Source organism: Molothrus aeneus, chromosome 21, assembly GCF_037042795.1.
Source record: "Molothrus aeneus isolate 106 chromosome 21, BPBGC_Maene_1.0, whole genome shotgun sequence".
In the NCBI taxonomy this organism is placed as follows: Eukaryota; Metazoa; Chordata; class Aves; order Passeriformes; family Icteridae; genus Molothrus; species Molothrus aeneus.
Window position 1 is genome coordinate 3,644,634 of NC_089666.1, and position 22,833 is coordinate 3,667,466.

At 40.1% G+C, this 22,833-nt stretch overlaps 2 protein-coding genes across 2 annotated transcripts; both read left to right on the forward strand.

Annotated features, from left to right (window-relative positions):
• The first annotated feature begins 4,354 nt into the window (after positions 1-4,354).
• Positions 4,355-9,847, forward strand: LOC136565481 (arylacetamide deacetylase-like 4). The gene is made up of 4 exons (XM_066564088.1): positions 4,355-4,510; positions 6,792-7,008; positions 7,924-7,987; positions 9,070-9,847. Exons 1-4 carry the CDS (start codon positions 4,355-4,357, stop codon positions 9,845-9,847), a joined length of 1,215 nt encoding a protein of 404 aa, XP_066420185.1.
• Positions 9,848-17,169: 7,322 nt separating this feature from the next.
• LOC136565498 (arylacetamide deacetylase-like 4) lies at positions 17,170-21,860 on the forward strand. The gene is made up of 4 exons (XM_066564116.1): positions 17,170-17,352; positions 17,717-17,933; positions 20,707-20,770; positions 21,086-21,860. Exons 1-4 carry the CDS (start codon positions 17,170-17,172, stop codon positions 21,858-21,860), a joined length of 1,239 nt encoding a protein of 412 aa, XP_066420213.1.
• The last annotated feature ends 973 nt before the right edge of the window (positions 21,861-22,833 follow it).

Below are 22,833 nucleotides of genomic sequence, written 5' to 3' on the forward strand. Positions count from 1 at the left end.
AGAAGACTGTGGGCTTAATGTTCCATGTTGTCACCATGTTAATGAATGCTGGTGACAGGTGAGCTGGTTCACATCTCTGAAGCAACAAGTCACTGCTCGAAGGTTCTCATTCTCCAGTCCCTCTCAGCAAAATGAATTTATATTTCTTCATGCTCTGTTGACGCAACAGAGAGTTTATTTCTTTCATTTTTCCAGTTGCAGGCAATTTGCTCTTCAAGCAAGGAAATGCTTCCAAGGGTAAATAACGTGATAGTTCCAAATGTTCTACTCTTTCAGGACTTCAGGATCTTCTTTGGTTACAAAGACAAAGGTTAGGTCACCAGCTCGCACATTAGTAGCTGAAGCTGGGCCAACAGTTTGTATCTGCTGTAAAAGTGTTGCAAAAAGTTTAATGATATTGGAGAAGTTGGAGAAGGTTGGCAAGTGCCAGAACTAAGGAGGTCTGTACAGTTTCACCTTGTATTTTGTAAGTTATGAGATGGTCACAGATGATCTCATGCTATTTTACACACAGTTCAGGGCAGCATTATACTCCTTGCCAGTTCAGCTACTCAATACTTTTCTCTCCTTTATCAGTCTCTGGAATTATGCCTCATTTATAGGTCAATGTCCAAACTTGATACTGATCTACTCCTGAGATTTTTCCATGGTCCTTTATCCACTGGTCTTTAATTTACTATAAATAATAACAAATTTAGCTTTATAATATGTCAGCAGCATTATTAGTTCTCTTGATCACACAGTTCTCTTTAATTATGGCCTATAACCATTGAGTGCAGATGGGTACAGCAGATGCTGAAGTAATGTATTCTTTCTTTCATCATGACTCCCAGATTTTCTAAACCTTAAGAAATCACATGATCTAACTGTCTCCATGGAACTTCCTGTACTTCATTTTAATTAATTACAGATCAGCTATGTGTCTTGCATTGCTAAGATAGAATTTTTGAAGACATTCTTATAGTCCCCTGTCATGGTTTGGAAAGACAGGTGTCTGCTAAGGAAGGCAAGAGCCTCCCCTGAAATGGAAAATGTAAATCCTCTCCCTCTGAATTGCTATAAATTTTAAATTAGGGGCTCTCAGGCAAAAAATATTGGAGCAGGAAATAACAGTTCTTTACTAGGGAAGGAAATAAAAGGATAAAATGAACAATGCAGTGAACCAAAACAACACTGACAGGGTCAGAACCCAGCCTGACACCCTGTGGGTCAGGCTGTGGGCAGCAGTCCCATTGGAATTGTGGCTCAGCCCTCCTGCAGTGTCAGGGCTGGTTCTGCTGGAGCAGGGATCCTGGAGAAAGGTGCAGTCTCTGCCTCTGAAGATCCAGGGCAAGAGGCAGCTGCTGTTCCTCTGGGCAATCCAGTGCAGAAGCTGTGCTGGTGTTCCAGAATCTCCAGATTATATCCAGGTAGGAATGCTTGGCTGGTGTTCCAGAATCTCCAGATTATATCCAGGTAGGAATGCTTGGCTCCTCCCTCTGGGCTCACATCTCCCAATGCGATGCTGTAGTTCTTATCAGCCATGCAGGGACATTCAATAGCTGTTATCAGCAGATGTCTCCCTGGAGGGAGGAGTGGTTGTGGAAGAGATAAGGAAAACTGCCCAACTAACAAAAGAGAACTGCCATCCAGATGGCAAATAGAATACAATTTGCTTGGCTATCCAGGACATCCCCAAAGCATGATATTTTCATGTAAAAATTTAAAAAAACCCCAAAAAACGAAAAAAAAAATCAAGTACAATGCCACCTACAGAATTTTGGACACCAAAGTCATTCCTCAAGGAATTATGCAGCCAGAGAGTGAGGACTGGCAAGCCCAGCTCCTGTTCAAGTTTAGGCTTCCAGCACCAGAGGGTTCTCATGCTCTGCAGAACCCAAAAGGAGCTTCTTGGGTCGCACAGCATTTCTCTGGAATGTTTCCCAGTATCCCAGTGCAGACTTCCATTTACAGTGAGTTCTGTTGCCAGCTACAGGCAACAGAGGCAGGGAATATTTTACATCTGCTACACCTGGCTCAATCTTGTATGTGCACCCTTGTATGTGCAGCCATATCACAGAAAAAGAACAGGGAATGACAAGATTTCAGGCCTGGACATTAACCTTTTCACTGGAAATTAATAAGAAAGGAAGTCCCTGGTAGGAGAAAATAGGGCTTGCCCTGGTCTATCCCCTGCTTTATCTCACAGGAGCAGAGACAAGGTCAAAGCATTATCAGAAGCTAAAGAGAGCATTTATCTGAAAGATTATGTAGGGAATGGTTTTACTCTATCCTGGGCCTCAAGCTTGTGAATTGCTGAGACCAAGCTTACACAGCATTAAGTACTATTCTGTACCAGGATGCCCAAAGGGAAAATGCACATTATTATTTCAGAAACCAGCTAGTTTGTTTCTTTCTCTCTCCTGCAACCCTGTCATTCTCCTCCTGAGGCATCTGAAGAGAGCTGCCACATTCATCATCATTTGCCTTTCAATATGCCTGAACAACTTTCTTCTTTGAGACAGTACATCAAGTCTTTGTGTGGAGCCCCTGGGGGTGCTGTGAAGTCCAGACCTTGTCAATGTGCCCAAATGAGTCCAAGACCTACCAGCTGAGGGTGAATTGGCACCAAAAGGATTTAGATCACAGAAGAACCATAGGTGGTAAGAACTGCAGTACAAAGGACCTGTCACAGGTGTCAAGAGCATTCTTAGAGCCCCAGAAGGGCCAAATCTGGTGGGTGTACTTAGACCACACCTCATCCACTGGGACAGCAGAGTTTAGATTTGGCCAATTAATGACTTGCACTATCAGATGCTGAAGAAGGGAGCTGCAGTTGTGTTTTGTGCAACAATATTTCCCAATGCTCTTGCCTGAGTTGCAAGAAAGCTGAACCCTTTGTGCACTGCCATTTCTCAAGACTCTCCCAGTTGCCAGGCAATGTGCCTATTACCTAAATCCCTTATCAACGTGGACATCAAATGCCATTATCCAGAAGGATAAACAAAAAGGGATCTGATTTTACACTTAGCACATGAATAACCTTCCAGCAAGGGAGGGAGAGGCACAGGGACATTGGGAAATGAAGATCCACAAAGAATTGTTGGATAAAATGAAGAAACAGTTTGGAAGAAAGAGCAGGACATGGAATCAGCTGCTTCTCAGAAAGTGTAACACCAGACTCAGAAATGAACTCCAACCTGCTCATTCTAAACAGTTTCTGAAGCCATTTCTCAAGCCTGAGCCATTTCCTTTGCAGGTCATGGACTATGTATGCTAAAGCTCTGGGGTTCTCTGTCTTTAGTTTTATTTTATTCTACAATTCAAGGTCAGCTCATCCCTTATATTATTTTATTAGTATTTAAGAAAAAAAATTACAGATTTATTTTACCCACACTGTGATTTTTCAGAATAAGAATGTGCTGCCTTCACAGGTTAAGCAGACTGCTAAAAACACTGTTTCCAAAGGTGACATCTCATGACCTGTGCTTTACAGATATTTTTTGCTTCAGGTTAAATCTTATCACTAATTATTTGTGTATGGAAAAATATGTTAGCTCCAGAGGAAGATCCTAGAGCTCACCACAGAAAAGAGTGAGCTGCTGATGTCCAGTCAGTGCTACTAGCCCTGATACCATGAAGTTCAAGTCTAGTTTTCAGCAGTTGGAATCATATTTCTACCTGGAATGACATCTGTACATTGTATCTTCCTGGAAGACAGAGACTGCAGCACTGCCAAGAGGCAGAAAATAACCCAAACAAAAATCTGCTGCTGCAGGAGGAGAGCCATTGAGGAGGATGAGGCAAGAACAGCTCTCAGACCAGGCTGCAGCTGCCTCTGGCTCCAGTGGACTCAAAGATGCAATGTCAGCAGAATCCAAAATCTGCCATCACAGGTGATGAAACATTTTTGTGGCACTGAGCCTTGATTTCAAGAAAAGTCTGAAAAAGTAAGGCATGGAGGCACAACAAAGCAAGAATCTGGGCAGCTCGGAAGATGATTACCAAGAAATGCTGTGCAGGAACTCACAAATAATAAAGACTTGCCTGTAACCAAACACCAGAGAGACAGAACAAGTTTTTGTCTTCCCATAAACTGCCACTACACAAGTCATCATTCTGCTGTGATGGGCACAGCCTTGTTCCTGCAAATGGGAAAACCCTTGTGCAAGCCTCTCCCACAACTAATTGTTGCTGTCTAATTGTATGGTTGGTTACCACATGTTTTTTATCTTCCTATTGGCATTTTTAAAACTGGATTATAAACCATGACGAGAACAACTAATCCTATGCCTTTACCTGCAGAAGTCTTAGTCTGAAAAAGGGGGAGGAGGCCACAGCTGGTTCCTTCTCAGGCTCCTACCAACACAGCAAGATGGAACTTCTCCTGGCCATTTTTCTTGCTGTTTTGACTGGTATTGTGGCAATTGCTTTCTATTATGAACACCCCAAAGCAGAAATTCCTCATGGAATCAGTGAGCGCCAAAAGCTTTATGTTCTTCATTACTTAATGAACTTTGGGTTTGGTCTGGTAAGTAAAACTTAATTAAAACTTGAGTTTTATTTCTATTTCTGTTAGAGGGATAATGGTTTGGTGATGTTTTTTAAAATCAATGTTTAAATAAGTTGCAAATATGCAATTGGACTGATTAGGTGATGTAAGCAGATTCCTTCAGCTGTGCTGGGCATAACAGACTCCCCTCTTTGTTATACAGCACCAAAGGCTGTATTTGTGAAAAATAAAATTGGGCAGACTGTGAAATTCTCAGTTTTTTTCTGAAGGTCTGTGTTTTAGCTTTTCATGCCTGCAGCCTCAAGGCACTGCTGGAAGGCTTAGAAGGTAACTTGCCCTGTGTATGTGGAATTTCTGCTCTGTATAACACCGTGCTTGCTCATAGAGTGAGCAGCTAAATGATATCTGTGATCTCAGCTCTCTCCTGCAACCCTGCCATTCTCCTCCTGAGGCATCTGAAGAGAGCTGCCACATTCATCATCATTTGCCTTTCAATATGCCTGAACAACTTTCTTCTTTGAGACAGTACACATTATACCTAAAGTGACTTTCTGTGTCATTGTTTTTGGCACATTTTTGATCCTTCCTCGCTTTTCATGCTTGTTTCTTTTCAAAACTAAAACATGACATGCACTTGTCTTTCTGCTTCATCAATCATCCTGAATTAACTGTTGCCCCAGTCATTTAAAAAACCCTTCTGTGATACCTAGACTAAGCTTCTTTTAATTGTTTAAATTATGAAAAAAACCTGTTCAGTCTTTTTGGCTTGTGCGTTACATTTCACTTCAATTCCATGTTCTAATGTTGTTAATTCTTCTGTTCTTTACCTGCCCCATTGCTTGGTAAGTTTTGTTTGAAGTCAGTGAGCTCCCAAGAAGGTGACTCACCATGTCTCTGGTGCCACACCCAGGCCTCCACACTGCTTTTTAACTGTAATTTTTAACTTCTGATCTCACAATTTTGCATCCTTTCTGCTGGCCAGTGAGAGGCCAAGCACAAGCAGTGTCACACACTGCCTGAAAGGAGCAGAGAGATAAGGACATTAATGGAGGGTTAAAGCAAAGTTTAAATGCAAGTAGAGTTCAAGTCATGTAGCAACTCCTGCTATGGCTGTTGGGCAAATTACTTCTGCCAAATTCTTTCAAGGGCTGTCAAACCATGAAGTCAAAACTGCATGGAAAATTAAAGTGTACAAGTATATCCAGTGTTCAGCTGGGACAAAAGGCAACACCAAAACACTGTGGTTGGTAAGGTCTCCTAGGACTCCTTCTCCTTTTTTCAGTATTTTCAAGACAAAGATGATCTCTTTATATTCCATGCAGATATATCTAATTGCAGGTTTAACCTTTACTGTTACAAAATCATTAGTGTGAGGAAAGAAAGTACCAGAGGGAAATTGAAGAATAAATAAGTAAAGTTATTTTCCCACGGATATGGACCAGGAGTTCAACAGAAGGAATCTCTATGAGACTAGAACTTTGCCACAAGACAATCCTTCCTGTGTATGGGATCAGCTCTGCAGATGACCTAAAATAGGACACCTACATAGAATTTAACAGGATCACATTACTGAGCCACATGAGGTCTGTGAAATATGAGGTGAAAACCACAAGGGCAGGTTTTTAGGATCTATGCAGTGCAGATCTTTATATGTATAATTCTCATTGAAATGCATATGCATGAATAATGGCAGCACAACAAACTGAATTATCCATTAGAGATGTCTGCTGTGGAAGCAGTGCAAAACTGAATCCAATGTAGTGGAAATACAGTGATACTGCCTCATATTTTTCATTTTGAATAGACTAGAATAGATTTGTAGCCTGCTCTAGTAAGGCTACAAGTGAAACAGCTTAAAGCCATGCAGATGCAATAGAGTAGATGAGGCCACAGTGACATAAAACCTGAGCCTGAGCATTTAAGTAAGAATCAGTGAGCTGTGAGATGATCAAGCCTGGGTTCAAAGCAATTCTTGGTCAGGAGGACAGAGATGTAGTAGATGCTATGGATTTTTTTTCCTGCAAGTTTAAACACAGTGTGAGTTTGGGAAACAAAAGTATAGGCTATGTTTCTTCATCCAAAGTTAAAGTTTAAAATACTGTAACTACTGTCTCTGTATTTTGCTCAGGCACATGGTTACTGAAACACCTGACAAGGTGAAGTATCTTTTATCTACTATTAATAGTTTGATTGTTTTCCTACTGAATTGACCATGGAGTTTAAAAATTTTCATTATCAATCTCCAGGTTAGGTAGAAACTTACACTAATTTGGTCTCCTGTGGTTTCTTTTATCACCAGGCAACATTTTTGGACAAAGTAGGTGTCATCTCAGAGGTCCATCTCCTCAGGGTAATAATGGACACAATACCACCATTAAAGGATAGTCGTCTTCTTATCGAGGACTTAAGGTTTGAAAGGGTTAAAGTGAGAATTTACCAGCTAAAAACATCAAACAAAAACCTAAGAAGGGGAATTCTTTATTTTCATGGAGGAGTTGGCCGGTTTGGAAGTATCCGTAAGTAACATGAATAATATGAGCTATAACTGCATGCAGCATCCAGAACGGGTCAGGGAAGGAACCACAGGCAGCATCTGGTCCCACCTCTCTCCTCCAGCAGGGCCATCCCACAGCACAGGGCACAGGATTGTGTCCAGACAGCTCTGGAATATCCCCAGTGAGGGACACTGCACGACCACACACCACAGAGTTTCTGATCTGATTTGCTATATCTTAAATTACAAGGGTTAGTAGGTTTAACATTATAAATAAATGAATAAATAAATAAATTCAGGACAGCAGAATCAATTTACTTACATGCAATAGGCATCATGTTAAATTGCCTTTATATAGATTGCATATCTAGAATAGTCTCTGATAGTTTTTAATATCTATTTTCTTCCTCTTTATGCTTATGAGAAAACTTGAAAATCTCATTAGAATTTTATTTCTTATTTAAAGCACCCATTTTTTGTTCACAAGTGTGTGCAAGCTTGTATGTGTGTATTGTGCTGTGTCTTTATAGTGGAAAAACAAGGAAAAAACACATTTTGGAATGTGAATGGGAAAGAGATGAGATGGTGCCTCATGCACAAGAAATATTCTTGCTCTGGATTTAGCAGACTTTTTGTTGCTTTTTTAAAAACAATTTCTCCCCTTCAAAATCACTTTAAAAGTGGCAACAGTGGTGCTGTTATAACTTTTCAAAGAGGGAACCAAAACACTGCACTGGTTTAAATTCTACGTTTCTTACTGGCCAGAAGATTCTCACAGCTGTAAGGAGAGGGTGAGCAATGCCCAGATCAGACCATGCCACATGCTACACATGTTGAGTAGCATTAGCTACACGAGAGAGAGAAGAATTTCAGAATATTTTAATTCCATTTATTTTTAAAGCAAGTTACGATTCCAGTCAACTATTCTGTTTTACAGGGGCCTATGAAAGAAAGTGCCGCTATTTCTGCAGGAAGACCAATTCCGTGGTGGTGTCTGTTGGGTAAGGGGACCCAGCCCAGACTCTGTCCCTAGGTTTGCAAGCCTTTACTGCAGTCAAGCTCCTTCTGAAGTACATTCAGTACCTATCCTTAATGATCCATGCCTTTCACCAGCACTAATTCCTCTCAGGAGGAGTTAGTCAACTAATCCCCAACTGTTTATTTCCAAATGAAATCCATTACAGTAATTTTATCATTTGTAGCGAGCACTAAGACATGAGGATGTTTTTGTTTTCTAGAGCCCTATTCAAACCACCTCAGGCTGTTTCTTTTGAAAGTACAGTTGCCCAGAACACCAAATAATTCATTTTAGAAGTACTGAAAAATACAAGAACCTCATGAGTTTAACACAAGAGGTTACAAACCAAGTTTGACATATCCACTCTCAAAAGGAATTTATACACTTGACTCCATTGTCTTAAAGTCTTCAGTAAGTTATACTTGCAGGCATGATGCATCTGCATGAAGAAATGGAACAAGGAAATCCACATTTAACTTGTAGTCAAACTGAGATGACCATTAAAAATATTTCTGTGATGAGCTGTAATACTTTTTTAAAAGAAACAATGTTTAAAAGTCCAGGCAAAGAGTTGACTGCAATTGCACTAATTGCTGTTTATATCCTAAAATACTTGAAGAACCAATAACTCATTGATTCTGTTTAAAGAATTCAGCTTCCAGAACACTGAAAACCTTTCAGATTTTCATTATCGATTTTCTATGCTCATATTTCCTATGCTCATATTCTCTAACAATTTGTTGTTAAATGTTCATTTTCTGACTGGAATTAATGATAACTGATTGACACACCCGCCTTGCCAGCTAATTCCAAAACAACTCTCATGTGCCTTCAGTCACAAGATAGGTAAAGAAGTATTTTGCAAAGGTAGAACAGTGTACTAACTCCCCCAAACATGAACAGTAGGAAATAATACATCAAAAGCACTAGTTTGGAGGAATTCTATTGCTGCAATTATAATCACAGGGTATTTTCCTGTCTTTTGAGAGAAATAAATGAGTTACAAGATTCCATTGGCCCATTCACTAGAAATGGCTGTGCTAAAACACTTTCACTCTTATTTAGATATCGTTTAGCTCCTGAGCACCCATATCCAACCCAGTTTGAGGACTGCCTCACTGCTACCATCCACTTTCTGAGGACTGCACAAGACCATGGAGTTGACCCTTCCCGTGTTGTCATCTGTGGAGACAGCAGTGGAGGGACACTCACTGCTGCTGTCGCCCAAGCCCTGGTGAACAGAAGAGATCTCCCAAAGCTGAGAGCACAAATCCTAATATATCCTTTTCTGCAGTGTGTGGACTTCAATTTGCCTTCTTATCAGCAGAATAAGGGAGTCCCCATTTTGCTAAAGGAACGAACCCTTGTTCTTGGCTTGAAGTATGTTAATTTGGACTTGGGCATCATTGAAGAAATATTTAAAGGCTGCCATGTTTCAGAAGATAGGAGACTGAAATATCAGAAGTGGGTAAGTCCTGACTACATCCCTCATGAGTTTAAAACAAGAGGTTACAAACCAAGTCCAACATATCTACCCTCAAAAGAACTCTGTGGAATGGTTAAGTCCATGTTTGACCCTGTTTTTTCACCACTGTTGGCTGAAGACAGTGTGATTCCTCAGCTTCCTGAGACTTTCATTTTGACCTGTGAATTTGATGTGCTCAGAGATGATGGACTGCTGTACAAGAAAAGATTAGAGGACCATGGTATAAAAGTGACCTGGTGCCACCTGCAGGAGGGGTTCCATGGAACAGTGTTCTTAGCACTTTTTGGTAAGGTGGTAGGATTCCGCTCTGGAGCTAAAGGCCTGCAAAAGATTGTAAATTTTCTAAGACTGATGTAAAATTCCATTTCTTGCTCTCTTTTCCTGATTCCTATCTCTTTTTGCTTACAAACTTATTTTTTTTACATCCTCAATTTTCCTTTACTTAAATCATCACCTTAAATTTCTGCATTGCATCTGTCTTCTTTCTACCCACTAATTTCATTGCATGATGGCCTTTGCTTAATTTTCTCTTGGGAGAGGCAAAATCAGGTGAAATTACATTTCTTTCCTCTGCCAGCTCTTCAGTTCTCTCTTGTAGCCATTAAAGATCTCATCCTTATAGCATGAGGTTTGCAATGTGGTCTGGTTCAGTAAAGTTCTGGTACTATTAGAACACAAACCACATTTGAAAACAACCTGGGGCAGGTAATAGGGTGTGAATCTACAGGATCAGTGTATAAAGAGTATGGTTAAAGACTTAAAAAGACTGTGAGCTCAATTTGAGACAAGCTTAAAGAGAACTGAATGTAGCAGGAAAAATGCAAACATAGACAGAAATGAAAGAAGGGGAAGAGAAGGAGAGGAAGAGAGAGAAAGGGCAGGCCTGCAACTACAGATGTTATAACAAGTCTTGGTTAAAGAAAACAACATCTATTAAAAAAACATACATACACATTTTATATATAGATAATAGATATACGGGAATATAAAGTACTATCAGTTCCTTTACAAAGTGTAGGCCAGCACTGCCTGATGAAGGAAGGACTCTCCCTTTGAGGGACAGTGTCAAGAGCCCTTGGAGAGAAAGGAGAATGATTGAGAAAATTAAAAAAAAAAAATCAAAGTTCAGGTCAATCTTAAACTGTTTACAACAAGAGATGAATGAGCAAGGAAACCAATACAAAATAAAATGGCGTTACAAAAATGTAAAGCTATTTTCTCAGAAATGAACTCAAGTATTGCAAGAAATGTCAGTAAATGTTTTACTTACACCGTTCTGAGGTGAATGTATAATTGTAGAACAGTGTCATTGTTTCAGGTTTTGTTATAATGTTATGTCCTGAATTATAATAACTTATCATCTCACTAGACTCTATTGTCTTAAATTCTTCAGTAAGTTCTACTTGGAGGCAGGATGCATTTCCATGAAGAATCAAAACCAGGGCAAGGATGCAGTTTTACTGACAGTCAAAACTTCTGACTGTCTTTGCTTAAATTAACACCTGGAACACCTCACACACTGAAATTACCACCATTCTTGTCAGGGAAATTTCTAGCTCTATAATTTTCACAGAATACTCTCTGTATCTGATATTACTCTATGTGTTTTCTGCCCCCCACTGGCTCCTTTAAACTATAACCAAAAGCAAGGCTGCTGCAGACAGTTATGTGAGACACTTGATCCAACAGAATATACCCTACAACCAAGGGAAAGGCTTTCCTGCAATGCTCTGCATGGCTATTTACACTCAGCATATGAGCAAAGAAAGCCTGCCAGAACAATATGAATTACATTTAGTTACACTCACACAGTAGTCAGGAAGAAGGGAAAATCCTGTAGGGATCTTCCATATGGCATCTCTGAATGAATACAATGCAAATAAGCATAAAGCTCAGAAAATCTTCCCCAGCATTTTCCTGATTTCTAGGCACACACTGACACTGACACTGCTGAATGCTGCCTGTTTTCCACATGGGCAACCTGTGCCATGAATGCTCACATGACACCAGTGGCAGTTTGTCCATAAAGGGATAGAGCACTACATTCCTGACATTAAAATACACAATGAGTCAGACTAACACAAAGGCTGACAGCTGTCAAACCTCTCATGGGTATTACACCCCAAAGACCATATGATGAAGATACTACAGATATATTTTTTTAAAACCCAGAGAGCTCCTGGTTATTGATGAGTTTTTTGCCTATAAAGAACGTAGGAAAATACAATGTTGACAAGTAAGTTTCCTTAGCTGGGGCAGTTCCTTCCCATCCTGACAAAAACCACTAGTTCCTTCCTCAAGGGAGGAGGGTGAGCTGCCTGAGGTCATAATTCCCTCCAGAGTTTGCACCCTGAGTGAAGTGAAAGCCCAAGCTGCTCTCCAGACAGCAACAGGGTGTGGACAAGGCTGGTTCATCCAGAGGTATTAACCCCAGAGAAGGTGGGCATGAGCCACATTTCTTTAATTGGTGTCTAGAGTTTGCCCATGAGCACTGTAACACAAATAAAAGGATTCAGGAACAGAGTGGAACACTGTCAAAACCTGAAAACCAGTGAGAAACCTGAAAACCAGTGAGATGCTGGGAAGCTCAGTGCAGCTGGGAGGGCCTGACGCTCTTTGAGCTGCTCTGTGTGACAGGAAGGTGTTGAAGGAGATGAAGGAAGGGAAAGCAAACTGCCCTGCATCATTCCATCACCAGATGTCAGCACCAGCTGAGTCTGTAATAACCTGGGAAACCTCTTGGTGCTCTGGGCACACAATGTGAGTACCTGAAACACATTACCAAAGGTCAAACTGTGGTTTGATTTCAATATTTTACTGAACTTGTTCTTATGCCTTCATAGCCTGAAGCTTTCTGTTTAATAACAGAGCACATATTAAGCCATAACAACTTTAGATTACCTGTTCTAACCAATAAAGTTTGGAGTGGAGAACTACAGAAGTTTACAACTTCAATTATCCTCTGCTTTGCTGTCTTCACATCACCTCTTTATACCACACTAGTTACAACTCAGATACCACAGCATTTTTTAAATAAACAGGAAATTAGAAAACATCCCAAATTTACTAGCTCTATTATTTAGAAATAATGTTATTTAACACTATTCTCTGCCTATGATACCCATTCTCTGTACTGCTCAGGCAGAATCCTGCAAACTCTGGCTGCTTTTATTGCTGTCTTCCTTGTCTCAGTTATTCACTGTGTTTGCTGGTTCCTATGAGAGTGCAGCCACTGCTAACCTGAGTATCTGGAATACTGAGACTCAGACAAACCTGCCCACAGGAAAAGAAGGGCAGTTGAAGTTGTTATATTTACATTCAAGCAACTTCTAATTTAATAAGATTCATTTTGATGTGATGACCTGCCATGAAGTCCCAAGTGGATGTTCCAGAGCAGCTTTTTGGATTCCATGTGTATGGAGCAGAATACATTCACTCTGAGGAACAGAACTGCACAGCAACAGAGATACAGACAATCCATCCACATTTCCCAGTGCTGCTCTACAAAACCCTCCAGCTGAATAAGCATTTCAAAAATGTACCTGCTCTGAACTGCACAACACAAGATCTGAATTTCCATCACTGAATGCTAATACATAACATTCATCTTTTTTTTTTTTAAATACAGTACAGCTTTTTCTCCACAACTTGTTGGCAGCTGTTTAGCCTAGGAGTCATTTGGAAGGGACAGACTTCAAAGAAGAGAAGGCAGAAAGAAAAGGCTAAAATAAAGATTTATGCCAAGTGCAAGGTGGCTTTCTGTTGTAAGAGCAAAGCATATGGGAACTAGATACTTATTTGGGTGGGGAGATGGAGATAACAAGAAGGGAGGACACTGAAAGGTAGGAGGCAGCCTAAATGCAAAGGCAGATGAAGCAAATACACACCACCTTTAAAAAGCAGTATGGAACAGCGTGTACTAAGCTGTCATTTCTTAATGCTTCTTATTGTCACTGTGAAGGGCACATTAAATCCATCTCACACATCAGAAGACTCAGGCTTACAGGTATGAAAAGCTCTGAGGGGCCTTCATTCAGTTGTTTACATAATGTGAAATGAAGAAATGTGAACTGAAGTATGGCAAGTTCCTTCCATGCTCTAAGTGTAAAAACAGTCAGTTAAAGTACTCTACAGATTCTAATTGGTCTGCTAAATTACCTAGAGAAAATAAGAATAATTTTAAAAAGCAAGGCAAATTATATTTACCAGAGTGTTTCACTTTGAAATGAACATTAAAAAAAAAGAACTCTATCAGAAGCTATTATTTTTGGGTTTAAATTTTCTTTGTAATATGTTATTTTTTCCTGTTTTCTGCTTCCTGGCCATACCTGCTGGAATCAATACTCAGTCATCACAGCTGACTACCTTACAATGCTTCAGTTACTCATCATAGGATTTCCTGTGTTACACAGAGAAACTCTGCAATAGTCAACTAACTCCAGGTTAGCAGTGCTGGAAACAGCCTGCAATCACAAGTGAAACGTGTTGTAATGTTTCAGAGAGACTTCACAAGGAAACCAATAACTCATGACAGTCACAGAATTCATTGGCACAACTCCCCTGAGTGCTCCTGCCTTGCATAGTGTTGGGTTTGTCAGCTCCTGCCTCTTCCACTAATAATTAAGGGGAAGTTGATGAGTTTTACACATTCTCAGCCTACAAAGCTATGTGTGAAGCTTTAGAAAATCCACAAAGCTGAGTCTTGGGAAAACCTGCAAAGACCACATTTCTTTGGGTAGGTATCATTATTGTACTTCCCCTTCCCATCATTACTATAACTATTAGAAATATGCTGAAAAATCAAGAGAATGAATTTTAGAATGCATAAATGGAGGCTTGCTGATGAGAAAATGGGAAGCATTTACCCAACTATTGTCAGTTCTGTACTCATCAAGCATTACATTAACCAATTAAACTCCAGCAACACCAAGTTCAATGAATAAAGAATCATTTTGGGAGCTCTGAGTAGCTGTTTTATAACAATAAAGAACCACACAAGGCCCATAGCTCTCATTACAATGTCAAACTCCACCCTGTGTTCATTTTCTCTGGTTTAGTGGAATCTCATCAACCTTTAGTTAGTGCAAGGCTGTTCTCATCCACAGGTAAAGACTGTGTGGAAATTGGGGTTTGGGGATGAGTTTGCTGAAAAACAAAAGTATGGCTCTAGCAAAACACATCCAACACCCACCATTTAAAGAACTACCTCTCTACTAGATGGATAGAGAAGAAGCCTTTTGGTTTGAGAAGATACAAGGTACTCATTTCATGCAGTGGATTCAAATGAAATAAAAACATTCTTTGGATATTTACCACCTCAAAAACAACTGGGGAAAAAACCCACTGAAAAGCTCACCGACTGTTTTGTAACAACTTGAGAATCTGACACTGACCATGGATTTCCTACCCACCCTGTGGTTACAGGAATGGCTGGCCAGACTGGAAATAGATGAAATACATGGAATATAAAGCACCAAGCATCTTCACACAATTGTCAACATAAACATCCCCAGAAGGACCAAGCAGCTCTCAGACCCTGGGACTTGCTTGATTCTGGAAAAACTTGGACATTGTGTTAACAGGACAAGGAGGACTGGAGGTGCAAACAGCACAGAGCTAGAACATGCCCTAAATTCACATGCTGAGTATACTCCAACAATATCATATATTAAGAGATTAAAACATTAGGATATTATTTTGAAACATTGATTCACCAACATTTCTTTAACAACAGAAAGGCTGGAATGCAGAACTGAAAGATTTTTGTTCAGATTGTCATGACCGTACAACTGCCAGCGCCTAACAACAAAAAGCAAATGACCAAAAAACTCCAAACTGTCCCTTTGTAAATTTATTTTTAAATAAAAAGACAGTAAAGCAATTTTCCTCCTACTCTATCAGGTCCATCAAGGTTTCAAAACAGAGGTGGCATGTGTGAGGTGTTTTGGTTTTGATTAAAGCTGATTAATTACTGACTCATTGAATAGGAGAAGAAATCTTGTGTCAAAACTGTGTCAGCAAGAGCTCATAGAGGTAACAGCAGACAGACATGTGCTCTTTGGTATAAGGCTTTCATAATCTGATCACATGAATAGCAGGTGTTTAATTGCCTTTGGTCACCTTTAAAAGTTTCATTAACTGCCACTGAAGTACTAAGTACCTTTAAGAATTTTTAATTCTTGATTAAAGGTTCTTTAGAAAGAAGAGAAATTGCCTCCTCTGAGGATTCAAACATAAGAAATCATCAAGAATGCTGAAAGACAAGATTCAGAGCTGATAACCATGTGAGAATTTATTTCAGGATATTTTGACTGATGGCACAGACATCAGAAATAAGCACTGAGGTAAACTGTGCTGTTCTTACAGGAAGATATGGCAGAACAAAGCCAAATCCCCACAGGCTGTGCTATAACATCACACTACAGGGAAACATTTCTAGAATTACCACAAACAGCACTGGGCTGCCCCAGCTGTGCTGCAGAGCCCTGGGGAGAACACCTGATGAGCTTAGGACAAGCTGAGCACTGGCCATGGGTATCTGGCTTTGGCTTCAATACTCTACAGTCTAACATTTTAACTACTTGTATCCTAAATTTGTGCTCTGTGGAAGGGAAAGGCTCCAAATCAGCCAATCTCAGCCCAGAAAAGACTCTAATGATCTCCCTATTTCACAAACCTTGGCACAAATTTATGACATTGCTTCATCCCACACATCCTTACCTTCACAAGCCAATGTTGTGCAAATCAGCTGTCAGTGTTGCTTTGATTTAAATATTGTGCTAATGAAACTAAAGACTAAATCAGTTTTCAGACTGGAATTCCACTTTAAAAGCCAAGGCACAAAATGTTTGGCAAATGTAAATTTTAAATCACGTAGAAAACGTAATTCTAGTAAGAAGAACACAAGCCAGAAAAATTACTTCACCAAACAACTGCCACCAACTGTTACCAATCCCTCACAATACACATGTATTCATAATGCCTCTACACTGAACTGCAAACAAGAATTACAGTGAATATGAAACTCTGAGGGTTAATTGCTAAAAAGCTTTTACCAGCAGCAACAGTGGCTTCAATCTACAAACATGCCCTCAAGTGTCTGGAGACACCTTTGTGTACATTCAGGTTTGCACTGATTTTAAACACAGAGCAATTATATTCTTATTTAAACAAAAATAAAGCATGAATGTGTCAGTGCATTCCCCTATGAAACAGAGTTTAATAAAAATGTGGATTTGAGTATTTTTCTTCTCAGAGAAGTGTATATATGCTTTGATGACAAATGCAAGTAGCCCCACATCACTAAAATTTAACACTGACAGGAGAAATGTCCATCCAAAATGAATCCACTACAAACCAAAAATACCATCTTCAAAACAAGGCCCCTCTGAATAATTATTTCTCCTTGTTAGTAGTGAAAAGCTCATAGTATTAATCACTTCCTTATAGTTTGAATCCCACCTTTTGTAAAGGGTATAAAGAAAGCACACAAGTGTTGTGAATAATATCATTAGCAAAAGAAGGGTGGAGAAAATTGCATTACATTGCATTGCAACATTAATAAACATTTAATTTCTGCATATGAACTGAGCACTCAGTCTTCTGTGAGGACACCTTAGATGCACTTGAAAACAGAGCTTAACCCAGTTTTATAGCATTCACTCCTGTTTTGAAGTGAAATGGCATCTGTTTCTACAATTTTAGCAATTATAGGAACGTTTTTTATTTCTCCTGCTTTAATACCAGCACTGTTTTGTGGGGTTGTATTATATGATTTTTTCAAGACAGAACTGCCACCTGGAATTGAGCAACCTCTAAAGCTTCGTTTTTTCCACTCCTTGATGATCACAACCATGGTTGTGGTAAGTTAAATTTCTTAACCTGGGGATTTCACTTTTGCTTAGGTAGGATATTTGGGAGCAGGAGGAAAATGGCTTACTTAAGGGGAAAAAAAAGAAAAAAGCAATTCATGTTCCTGAAGCCTGTAAGCATTGATATATGAATCCAAAACATGGTAAATTAACTCATAAAATTAATATGACTAATCTTAAAAGCTTCTTTAGATTTTTCAGTCAAACTGCAGCCACTTTATGCTGTTTCATATGGAAATATGAAAGGAATACCTAGATGTATCCTGTATTGAACTGCATGTACATAGAATAATGCTGTCTGTTCAGAAACAAGCCAACATTACTCCTCTTCTTCCAAATTCTTTCTTTTCAACAGGGAAAGATTTTGGAGAAGCTGGGGATCTGCAATGATTTAACCATACTGAGAGCAGTGGTCAATGGGATACCTCCATGGAGAGATTCCAAACTGCTTATCAAAGATCTCACAGTAGATGAGGTACCCTTGAGGATTTATCAGCCCAAAAGCCCACCCACTGGCAAAAGAAGAGGAATTCTCTATTTTCATGGAGGAGCTGGCACATTTGGGAGCATTAGTAAGAAATGGGCAAATTTTATTTTTCAAGTCAAATCCAAACCTTTACATTTCTGCCTTCAGGCATGTGTCAGGCAATGTCTGCCCTGTCCTCCCCAGTGTCATCAGTCTTTGCTCAGCACAAACTGGAAAGTATTTGTGGAATGCAAAGTCTCGTGTTAAAGGAGTCCCATGTCTGCCTCCTTTGGGCAAGAGACCTGTGGTCCAGAAATCCCTCACCCTGCTCTCAGCTCTCAGTGAGGGATGCTGCTCTACTAAGACTACCCTGTCTTACATAAAATTTATAATATGGGTCCAAGGAAGGATTTAAATACATTAAAAAAAATAAATCTGTAAATAAATTCCCATTCATGCAAACAAGGAATCCAAATGAAGGAAAATATAAATAATGAAGGAGCAATTTGAGGAAGTTTGATTTTTGTGGTGACATGGCAGAGGATACTTGATTTCTTTTCCAGAAAGGGAGACAACCCTCATCTCAGCAGCTGGGAGTTCAGCTCCCTGAGCTCTGGATCTCCTTCTGAGCTGCTAAGGCTCCGAGTGCCTTCTCTGCAAGCCAAGGCCCCTAACATGGAAATCTGAACTTCATTCCAGGGGTCAGGCAGTGCAATTTGAGGGGCTTGAATCCTTTACTGTTTCAAAGGGTAGGTCTGCACTGTACTGGGCAGACTTGAATTTCCTGGCATCCTTCAGCCCCATGCAGGAATCACAACATAACTGCTGTGCCATGGGTTCTCCTCTGCACAGATCACCTACCCTGCTGTACTCAGGGCACAGGAGCCTGGGGGGAGTGCCAGGCTCATGTCTAGAGCTAGTCTGGGTGGCAGTGAGGATTCCAGGGATGGCAGGCACTCTGTGACCTCAGTGACAGGTGAATTCCTTTCACTGGAAGGAAAAAACACACCACAAGTGGCACAGTGAGTCCTTGTTCACGTGGCACAGCTTGACGTAACAGCCATACCTGGACACAGAGAGTGGGACCTGCCCTTTGGCTTCAATTCCTTTTGGTGTTTGATAACAGGAAAACAACATGATGACAAGCTTTCAGAAGGCCTTTGAGAAAATTAGCAGATGCTACACTGAAAAGAATCAGTGGACAGATAACTATGGCTTATCCCTCAAATAGATGTCATACTTCACAAATCCTAGAATTGTTGAATAGTTTGGGTGGAAGGGACTTTAAGTCTCATTCCAAGTCCCCACCATGGGCAGGGACACCTTCCACTATTCCCAGGCTGTTCCAAGCCCTGTCCTACCTGGCCTTGAACATTTCCAGGGATGGGGCAGCCACAGCTGCTCTGGGCATCCTGAGCCAGGGCCTCACCACCCTCACAGGGAAGAATTTCTTCCTAATATCTAATCTAACCCCATTCTTTATCAGTTTCATCAATTTAAGTTGATGTCAGCAAATACATGAATAAAGGAGACTGAGTTCCTAAAACACACTTTGATTTCCAGAAGAGTCTCCTGAAGAGGCTACACACCCATCACACAAGAGGGAAGGTCTTTAATTTGGATTACAGCTGATTGAAAGACAGAAAAAGATGGGTTATGGGAAGTCTCTGTGAGATTCCCATAAAGAGATCTGTACTGGGAGCAGTGCTAATCAATTTATTCAATTGATTCATTCAAACAGGGTGATGTGGTATTAAATCCTTTGAGGGTCATAAATGGATGGCTGAAAAACTGCAGAATGTCTTTGTGACAGCAGAGGATCAGACAATAAAATGACAGGAGAAAAGGCATGTAGAGAAGTCAAACAGATGAACAGAGCATTCTGACCTTATAAATGAAGCAATGGACTCCAAGCAGGAGCAGGAAGGAGCTCTTGGGACTGTGGTAGGAAGTTACCTGAAATTCTTTCCATAGTGCACAGTAGCAGTCAAAAAGCAAACAAAAGGCTAGCAATTATTAGTAGGAAAGGAAAGACAAAACAGGAAACTTTTTTATGCCACTGTAATAAATCCATGGTGTATCTAAATACAGTATAGAGCTTACAGTTCTGTTTCCCACTCCTCAAAAATGATAAAGCAGTACTGGAAAGACTTGGAGAGGCTGCCTAGGTGAGAAAAGTGCTTCTGTGCAGAGAATATGTGAATGAACTATGACTCTTCAGGCTGCAAAAGGTGCATAAGGACAGATACACAAAGTGACTACAAAATCATGAGAAGCAAGAGACGTTAAACAGGGAAGGATTTATCCACCATTTCTTACAGTACAAGAATTCCACCGTGTGGAAGCAGTGAATGCCAGGTACAAAAGGAGCAACTAGAAATGGCTCTTCACACCTTTATAAGCAAGTGAGAGAGCTCCTCCTTGCACAAAGCTGTTATGGTTAAGGTTAAAATCATGGGCTTAACAAGTGGTTTGGGTAATTCACAGAAGAAATGCTAATCAAGGGCATTAGGTATAGAGAACAGCTTCTGTCTCAAAGGAGCACCCTGAGCCTCAGATTCCTGTATGCTCCTTACTCCTGCTTGTCCTCAGCTTACACTCTCCTGAGACACCTTCTGTTGACCACCAAGGGAGATGTGAGACCACATCAGACAGATTTCTGGGTTTCCCCAGTATCACCGTCCTTACATGCTTGTGTGATGCCCTGAGAGCCACTGGCCAACAGAAAATGGACTAATGTGTAAAGACCACATTCCATAACACAAGCTCCTTATCAGTCTCACAGTGCCTTCCACGCAGCACATGTTCAGGGATCTGTATTTTCATTTCAAAGGATATTTGATTTTCAAATCATCATTTCTGCTGAACTTTCTCTCTAGGAGCCTTTGAAAGAGTATGCCGCTATATGGCCAAAAAATGCAACTCAGTGGTTGTGTCTGTTGGGTAAGTGCTGTTTTGGCATAGAATTATTTATGGGAATACAGCTCTCAGTTGAAACTCTTCTGAAAAATATGCTGAAAATATTTACTGTTTTAGATCTCATCCCTATTTTTCACTTAAACTTTTCATTTAATTTAGGAATGTGTTTATAGGCAAAGTATTCTAAAATAGCTGTAGCATCATTAGTTTGGCCTTCCAATCTACATTTGTTAAACCCAAATATAATCTTTAAAATTAAAAAAGTAAAGTCTGCATAACTACCACAGCAACTGCAAACAACACAAATTGAATGCTTGTAACCCCACTTTGACCTTTCAGGTACCGTCTGGCTCCTGAACATCCCTACCCAGGGCAATATTTTGACTGTCTCAATGCCACCTTATACTTCATGAGGAATTTAGAAGAGTATCACGTGGATCCTGGTCTCATCATCATCAGTGGTGACAGCTGTGGGGCTAATTTTGCTACAGTTATTTGCCAAATACTGCTGAATGATAGAGATCTGCCAAAAGTGCGTGCTCAGGTCCTGCTTTACCCAGGACTCCAGGGGCTGGATTTCCACTTGCCCTCCTACCAGCAGAACGCTTTTGTCCCCATATTGTCCCGGAAGCTGATCATCTACTTCTGTTTTCGTTACCTTAACAAAAAACCCACATTTTGGAAAGATGTTCTACAAAACTGCCATGTTCCTGATAGTATGAGACAACGGTATAAGAAATGGGTAAGTGCTGACCTTATTCCTGATGAATTTAAGGTTAGGGGCTACATACCACCAAAACCTGCATCATTTAAGCCTGAAGTCCATGAAGCTATCAAGGAAATTTTAGAACTAACATTTTCCCCACTATTAGCCGAAGATTCCATTATTTGCCAGCTCCCTGAGTCCTTGATTGTGACCTGTGAGTTTGATGTGTTGAGGGATGATGGTCTGTTATACAAGAGGAGACTAGAGGAAAATGGTGTTCCAGTGACCTGGTATCATTGTGAGAATGGCTTCCATGGAATTTTAGCCTTTTTTGGCTATGGGATTTTTTCCTTTTTATCTGGAAATAAGATCATGGACAGTATTGTGAATTATATAAACAGTTTATAGAAGCATTTTTCAGAAGAAAGATGCAAGTCATGCAGTATCTCTATGAATTTATACTTGGCAAGAGATATAAACACCTTTGATTTATGGTTTGGATTCTGACTGCATTTTGTGGTTTCTGATTTCTGCTTCTGTAGTGACTCTCAAACAAATGTTAAGATTATTTGAACTTTCTAGGCCAAATAATAATAATAAATATTCTAGAAAATATTCCTGTAAAAACACACCAGTAAGACCGACATGAAAAAGGCAAGGCATCCTGTTTCACTAAAACTACAGCAATTCCAGTATCCTTGCATGGCTGGCACACACTGAAGGCAAGAGACAAGAATCTCCATGAAGATACAGCCCAGAAATGCTGAAGACAACAACTGAGGTCTGCTTTGGCCCTTGTGACAGACAGGAGGTATTGATGGTATCCGGTGGAGAACTCAGCTACTGTGAAGTCTTACAGCAGATACTGAAATTGCAGCCATGAATTTAATTTCCAGGTTTAGTCTCTACAAAAACTACACTGCTCCAGAAACAGGGAAGTCAAAAGGAAGGCTCCTGTCTGGAGCAGAAATCCTAAACTGGCACTAGCATGAGTTTGATTTTGTTTGGGATCTGAGAAATGATGTTTCATTTTGGAACTTCATTCTCAAACTGCAATCTCTGAACTTCAATGAGTGTGTGGATGTCAGAGAAGTGCAGAGATGAGACTTTTCCATTATCCTTTTCTTCTTTCAAGATTATCTTATGCTCAAGGCTACCTGTTCTGCTGTGTTGAAAAAAATCTGAAAACCATGTAAAGAAGGCAGAGAAGCACAATTTTATCTATATTATCACTGTAATGTTATGGTGATTCTGTGATGCTTTCAACAACACAAAATAAAAACCTGCACTGCAAATATTTCTGTTATAAGAGTGAGAGTTACATTTGCTAAACACATGAGTGAGGGTTACATTTGCTAAACACATACTGACAAATGAACAG

Bases quoted from the DNA above. Each gene is read 5' to 3' on its own strand.
- LOC136565481 (XM_066564088.1), top strand. From the start codon at position 4,355: ATGGAACTTCTCCTGGCCATTTTTCTTGCTGTTTTGACTGGTATTGTG. The intron at 4,511-6,791 runs GTAAGTAAAACT...TTTTATCACCAG, and splicing joins TGAACTTTGGGTTTGGTCTG to GCAACATTTTTGGACAAAGT. The intron at 7,988-9,069 runs GTAAGGGGACCC...ACTCTTATTTAG, and splicing joins TCCGTGGTGGTGTCTGTTGG to ATATCGTTTAGCTCCTGAGC.
- LOC136565498 (XM_066564116.1), top strand. From the start codon at position 17,170: ATGGCATCTGTTTCTACAATTTTAGCAATTATAGGAACGTTTTTTATT. The intron at 17,353-17,716 runs GTAAGTTAAATT...TCTTTTCAACAG, and splicing joins TGATCACAACCATGGTTGTG to GGAAAGATTTTGGAGAAGCT. The intron at 20,771-21,085 runs GTAAGTGCTGTT...TTGACCTTTCAG, and splicing joins TCAGTGGTTGTGTCTGTTGG to GTACCGTCTGGCTCCTGAAC.